Source organism: Priapulus caudatus, unplaced genomic scaffold, assembly GCF_000485595.1.
Source record: "Priapulus caudatus unplaced genomic scaffold, Priapulus_caudatus-5.0.1 Scaffold1343, whole genome shotgun sequence".
Lineage (NCBI taxonomy): Eukaryota > Metazoa > Priapulida > Priapulimorpha > Priapulimorphida > Priapulidae > Priapulus > Priapulus caudatus.
In genome coordinates this window covers 52,838-59,808 of record NW_014578404.1, presented here as the reverse complement: position 1 = coordinate 59,808, position 6,971 = coordinate 52,838, and the positions used below count along the sequence as shown (strand labels likewise).

The following is a 6,971-nucleotide window of genomic DNA, read 5'->3' as shown; positions in this document are numbered from 1 at the left end:
GTTCACGTACACGCACGTGCGTGCGTGCGTGCGTGCGTGCTTGTATCGAACAATATCACGCATTTGCTTGCTGCCAACCGTTAAACTGCGCATGTGCGCATATGACGTCAATGTTTATAAACATGAAACTATAGCCTATACTATAGATGCTATAGATGTCGCTCTACATATCCGGATGCATGGACATTGCTGTGTTGGTGGGTGAATCAGAGCACTTAAATCTCTTAATCATTTTAAGTGCTCTGGGTGAATCATGAACCTTCGTAACGAGTATTGAAATAATACTAGTTAGTTTAATTAAATAATAAATACTAATTGTGCAAGAGTAGTAGCTCTAGTGCGGCAACTGTACGCGGGCTATAGTTACTAGAGCTACAAGAGTAGTAGCTCCAAGAAACGGTATTGCTAGGGTTAGAATACCCCAATATACGTCAATGTATATTGAGTCATTGACGTTAGTCACACAGCCTGGTCGGGTTACAAGAGTAGTAGCTCTAGTACTATAGCCCGCGTACAGTGCCACTGGCAACCGGTTGCGCGCCAGTAGCAACTGTACGCGGGCTATAGTAGTAGACTAGAGCTACAAGAGTAGCAGATCATGCAAATTGCATTGCATTAATATTAATAAATAAAAACAATGGCAAAGACTCGAACAGTCTAGCTAAGGCCTAGGTCGCTAGGTAGCAACTAGTACTACTACTACTAGTACTACTACTACTACTGTACTAGTACTACTACTGTACTAGTGGCAGTGCTGCTACTGTACTAGTACTGTATTACTAATAGTATATATATATATATAGCCTATACTATAGGCATGTGTCAGTGTGGCTCATCGGGTCTATGTCCCCCAGGTTACTGCCGGAACGTACCCTGGTAACTATCTAGCTGATATGGTTAGGGATATGGTTAGGGTTAGGGTTAGGGTTAGGGTTAGGGAGTAGGCGCAGGCTACTCCCTAGACTCGTTAGTGGAGTAGGCGAGGTACGGTCCGGCATATTAGATAGTAGTATTTAGTGCCAGGGTACGTTCCGGTATACCGGACCGTACCCAGGGTACGTTCCGGCAGTACCCTGGGGGACATAGACCCCATCAGCGTCAGTGTGCAGCAGCTAGCGTGTGACAGCCATGCAGCGTGTGTTGTAGATGAGCATTTGGACGGCATTTACAGGAAATTGTCGGCAATAATAGGTGAAAGAGAGTAGAGAAACATTAAGACTTTGGTAGTAAATAGATTTCGTTTTTATTTAGGCCTATATTTTATTGAAACGTCAAACGCTCCAAGTGCCTGTGTCCAAGTTAGCCCCCCTTGCGAAGCAGGGCTATCTTGGTGCGCACCAAGTTATCCTGCTCTAACTCTGTGTCCTGTATGCAATTGGTGCCTAACGCGCGCTAAGTTTCGCAATGCGCATGCGCATAGCCTTATTTAGGTCACGTACGCTCGCTCGCACGCACGTTTGCTGTACCTCGCTGTCTGCGGTGTGACGTGGCGAGCAGGAAACTGAGCGATGGGCGAACTGATGACTGATTTAAAGTAGGGTCAAATATGCAGTCTGTACGCTCCTATAGTTAGCGCGCGCTAAGTTAAGCTGAGAGGGTCTATGTCCCCCAGGGTACTGCCGGAACGTACCCTGGGTACGATCCGGTATACCGAAACGTACCCTGGTACTATCTAATATGCCGGACCGTACCTCGCCTACACCTACTCCCTAACCCTAACTCTAACCCTAACACTAACCCTAACCCTAACCATATCAAATAGTTAGCAGGGTACGTTCGGGTATACTGCTCAAGTTTCAAGAAGAGTAAAAGAGCGAAGCGCTTCACCTTTTTACTCTTCTTGAAACTTAAAACTTGAAACTTGAGCCTCCAAGGGCCTGTGCTCCGACGAACTTATAATTACCAGAAGTGATCTTGAATAGTAGAGTTGAATAATCGGGTGAAACATGTATATTTTATGTAATATATTTTCACACCTATGCAAAAAAAGATGGCAGTTTTTCACCGCCATGCAGCCAGATGTGGTTTTTTGGAGTTGATTGCAATTCTCATGCCTGATCTTTACCATAGGAATAGTGCATAGTTATATACCCTCACACAACATGCAGTGCATTTGATTGTCCTGGAAAAGTCGGGATTAAATTGTGTATTGCACTGACGGTGAGGAGCTCGCAAGCTCATGTTGACATATCTTTTACCAATGTATACCGTCTTTCAATTAATAAATAGATCAAATAAATAAAAAATAAAATGATTGATTTCGTCCCCTGACATATCTGTTGGAGTGTTACCGTGATGTGATGCATTCACAACATCGCAGCGAATATATGCTAAAATATTTATGTCTAACCATTTTTGCTTCAGATTTATCTGTGTTTCATCAAATCGATGCAGTGGAATTGCGTGCTACTGTCTCTTAGTTCTTCTACCTGAACCATGAGTATTTGCGGATTGGATGGCCATGCAAGAAATGAGATGAAGTCATGTCTGACCATAGGAGAGGAGGGAATGTATGCTACACTCAAGGAGGATCTTACCTCCACTGCTATCAACACATGCCTTCACAATTTGTGCCCTGAGGCACTGGATAGGATGTATAAGATGATAAATACTAGTGAAAAGTGGAAAATGTTTGCACATTTCTTGATTAACTGTGATCAAGTAGACATTGATGTAAGTGATGATGATGGATTGTGTTTTGATAAATTGCGCATTCTTGCCAAAATCTGTTATTCTGTAACTATACAAGTCTAATAGTATAATGTAATAGCATTTTTATACCCGTTTTATGGCTCAGATTTGTCTAATTAACAACGTTACTGCATAAGTTATCATAATGAACACAAGTCCGGTAAACCAGTAAGGATTAAGCTTTATCACCAGCATAAAATACATGATGGCGAAAAGGGACAAGGCCAGGCCTAATGTGTGTCCGTCTGTGCGTGTGGTTCGTCTGTACTTGCATGTATGTGTGTGCGGCCAGGTTGTACAAGTTACGTTGTCGCCGACATTTTCCTGCTTACAGGTATTGGCAGCGAAACCAGCAGATGAGAGAGCTGCTGAAATAATGAAGGTCTATGCATCACCTCATTACCAGGAAAGCAATAATTTGCACAGCCACACTCAAAGGGTCATCGACGTGCTAAGATGCATAGAACACTGGGACATTTTGAGGTTCATGTTACCACATTTTAAGGGTACGTGTCTAGGGTTATAGTTTACTTATTTTTGTTATAATTAAATTAATGTATATTGTTGATATAATTTTGTCGGTCATTTGCTTATAATTATTATAGATTCAAACACAACATAATCAAGTTATTAGTGTTATTTTTGTGTATATTTTAGGGTAACTGTGATTTGTGCAATGTAGCTTTCATATTAGTATAAAAATGCAATCTGATGTCATATCCTGATATTATTTGGCAGTTATTATTTTACTGGAAGGAAAACTGAAAAGCATGATGGCAGGTGATATTCAATGAAATTTTTTTTGGCAGAACTCATCTCTCAACTTTATAATGGAAAAAGGTGCTGCAAATCCGTGCAATGCAGTGATTCACATGTGCTAAGTAACGTATAGTTCTGCCTTATTTTTGTGTGTGAAATAAGTTTGCATGTTAACAAGTTAATTGTTAAAGTTTGCATACTTTTGCAATAAACCTATTATCTATCTACAGGGGTAGAAATTAACTTTTGAACACAGGAGTCCAACGGACTCCCTACCCTCAAAAAGAGGGAGTCCGCAGCAAAATGAGGGAGTCTGCAGTCTGAGGTTCAAAATTAAAGATATTAACAATAACGCATGTGCTTATTTTTAAGATTCATGCGGTTGCACGTCTGCCAAATTTTCTTTGGACATTAGCTGAAAAATACGGTAATTCCGCAAGGCCGTGCTCTGGAACGAACTAGTTAGTATGGCAGAATTTTCAGGGAGTCGCACAGACTCCTGCATATGTCAAATCAGGGAGTATTTGACTCCGGACTCCCGTTAATTTTGCACCCTGTATCTATCTATCTATCTATGTTACCAGCGTAACAGCATGTAGGCCACCAGTAAGCCCCTCACTGATCAGTCTCATGTATTCTGTATAACACCTGTGAATCAATCTGCCTGAAATAAATTCTGTTCACGTATTATATATCATGTATTATATATACATTATGTATTATATATATATATATATATATATATATATATATATATATATATATCAAGAGCGGATAATACCTAGAGTGTACAACGGAAAAACGGGAAATAGTGCTATTTCACGACTACATTATTCTAACTTTGGCCTGCGAGTCTAGAATCTAATTTCATGTATTGCATTAGCAGAATTTCTTTGCTCTCTAAAACAAGATCCAACCGCTTGTCAATACGATACTCTAGGCGGAGATATCGCTCCTAAACCTCCCTCCCACATGCCAAACGCCCCTCGTTCCACTTCTGCACCATCCTACACCGGCTAAGCCGTTGAGTCCGTGAAAGTTTCGGTTATTTCGCCGTGATAAATTATGAAATGGACGGTGCCTCGTTATCATAGGTGACATTCGGGGCATCGCCTATGCCCTTAATCTCGCATTATCATTCCTAGCACGGCTAATCGCCCGTCATGATGGAGCCGGCGTCGCATGCAAGTTTTTACAAACGCAGCTCAGTTACTCAGTGTAAGTAACAGTACCAAATTGGGCATATGATATCAATTATCAGCGCTCCAGAGTGTGACTGGCGAAACCGATAGCCAAAATGCTTACCCGCCGTGTAGGATGGTGGCAGAAGTGGATACGAGGGGGCGTTTGGCATGTGGGAGGGAGGTTTAGGAGCCCGATATCTAAGCCTAGCAGTATCGTATTGACAAGCGGTTGGTCTTGTTGTAGAGCAGCAAGGATTTTCTGCTTAATGCAATACCATGAAATTATTCTAGACTCACAGGCAAAGTAGAATAATGTAGTCGTGAAATAGCACCTATTTTCCCGTTTTCCGTTGTACACTCTAGGTATTATCCGCGCCTCTATGATATATATATGTATATATATATATGGTACTTTTGCAGGTCCAATCGACGGTTTACAAGACCCAAAAGCACATGTGAGGAAATACCTTCAGAAGTTTGGTATGTCAAAATGCAAGCAGCTATTTAAACCTACCTATGCATTCGATATTGAAAATGGCTATTTTAAATAGATCAGAATAGACCATATGCAGTCCCGTGTGTCGCTATAAATGTGATTTTTTAATAAAAAAACAAACGTGCGATTTTGCTCGTGGAGCTCACGAGGCCTCTTGTTTCGCTGGCCGCGTTCCTTCACGAATAACTTCGCCAATCGGAATCCCGTAACGCCAGTTAAATCGATCTAATTTCTCGATTGCCATTCGGCCGGCGAAACGCGGCATCCTCGCTCACGCGTCTGACCCCTCTTCCGGTTCCTTTCTCTCCGCCATGCAGAGTCACCCCGAGTGCTCGTCCTCCACACGTTGGAGGCGCCCCCTGGTGACGTGGAGGGACTTGTGCGCCAGATTCGCACGTGGTGGCCGCGCGCCAAGGCTGTGAGCCTCGGCGAGCTGGAGCCGGCCCAGAGCGTGCGCTGCATCGAGTGCGTCAAGCGGTTCTACGCGGAGCTGTTCCACGAGGTACGAGGGCCGGTTACCCGTGTCACGCAAGCACCCGCCCATCCCCATAGTGAACCACGTACGCCCGCCCGTCCCCATAATGAACAACGTACGCCCGCGCCCGTCCCCATAATGAACAACGTACGCCCACCCGTCCCCATAATGAACAACGTACGCCCGCCCGTCCCCATAATGAACCACGTACGCCCGCCCGTCCCAATAGCATGGCTCCCAGAGCTATATTTCCTATATTTTTAGCTCAGCTGACGAAGTCAGATGCGGCTTGTAGAATCACATGAATGTTCGTCCGTGCGTCCGGCCGTCCGTCGGTGTGTCAACAGTTACGGCACAAATCTTAACTGCTCGACGTACGGTCTTGATATTCGGGACATCGGGGGTGATCGCGAAAAGGACTCGGGATGTCGAATTTGGGGGTCAAGGGTCAAAGGTCAAGATGTGTCAAAGGTCAAGAAAACAGATTGTAATAGATTCATATGTGAAAAAAGCAAAGAAATAGCTGTGGCCTAGTTGAGATGTGAACTCATTCCTGACTATGGACTATCATAGCAGGGGAAAACCAGTTTTCCTGTTACCAAGTATATACCTGTCTATAAAAGTTGAACACAGATTGGCCAACACTCCTATTAAATACGGCAAAATGCCCTATAATAAGCATATGAGTTGTCCTATAAACTCCTATATTTGAGAATAAAAAGTCATATATTTCCTATATTTGAGTGATCAAAATGTGCTGGGAGGCATGCCATAGTGAACCACGTATGCCCGCTCCTAGTAACACACGTTATGCCCCCCAGCGAAGCGTATTTTTTCTAAAAGAACAGATTGTCTTTGGCTAAAATCTTGCGGTACTGCATGTGTACGTTTTAGTCCCGGGAAAAATTCCTGGAACGATGGTTTCGTGTTATTTCCACGAACAGTAGTCGCCACAGTTAGCTAACAATAGTTTTACGCTTCAGGTGGACCGGGTGCTGTTGCTGATTACTCCGCGTTGCGGCGAAACGTTCGACGCGGGACGCCCTCTGGAGAATCCCATCACCATCGACGACGTCGCCAAGTACATTTACGATTTGATGCAGGTGCGCCATCGACTGTGGTGTGCTGCTTAGTTGATGCTAGCTGTAGGGTGATGAGAGCATGTGTGTATGCAAAAGAGAGGGTGGTCAAGAGGGAAGGACTGAACGAGAGAGAGAGAGAGAGGTGAGAGAGAGAGAGAGAGAGAGAGAGAGAGAGAGAGAGAGAGAGAGAGAGAGAGAGAGAGAGAGAGAGAGAGAGAGAGAGAGAGAGAGAGAGAGAGAGAGAGAGAGAGAGAGAGAGAGTAGTAGTAGTACGTACGTACGTA

At 43.7% G+C, this 6,971-nt stretch overlaps 1 protein-coding gene across 1 annotated transcript; it reads left to right on the top strand.

The window, feature by feature from the left end:
* Window positions 1-611: 611 nt before the first annotated feature.
* Window positions 612-6,738, top strand: LOC106816310. The gene is made up of 7 exons (XM_014820889.1): window positions 612-680; window positions 2,365-2,673; window positions 3,026-3,197; window positions 3,501-3,572; window positions 5,055-5,114; window positions 5,448-5,632; window positions 6,589-6,738. The coding sequence occupies exons 2-7, from the start codon at window positions 2,437-2,439 to the stop codon at window positions 6,736-6,738; spliced, it is 876 nt and encodes a 291-aa protein (XP_014676375.1). The 5' UTR covers window positions 612-680; window positions 2,365-2,436.
* The last annotated feature ends 233 nt before the right edge of the window (window positions 6,739-6,971 follow it).

Excerpts from the sequence above, each read along its gene's own strand:
- LOC106816310 (XM_014820889.1), top strand. The coding sequence starts at position 2,437 with ATGAGTATTTGCGGATTGGATGGCCATGCAAGAAATGAGATGAAGTCA. Across the intron at positions 3,198-3,500 it reads CATGTTACCACATTTTAAGG|AACTCATCTCTCAACTTTAT; the intron begins GTACGTGTCTAG and ends TTTTTTTGGCAG. Across the intron at positions 3,573-5,054 it reads CAGTGATTCACATGTGCTAA|GTCCAATCGACGGTTTACAA; the intron begins GTAACGTATAGT and ends GTACTTTTGCAG.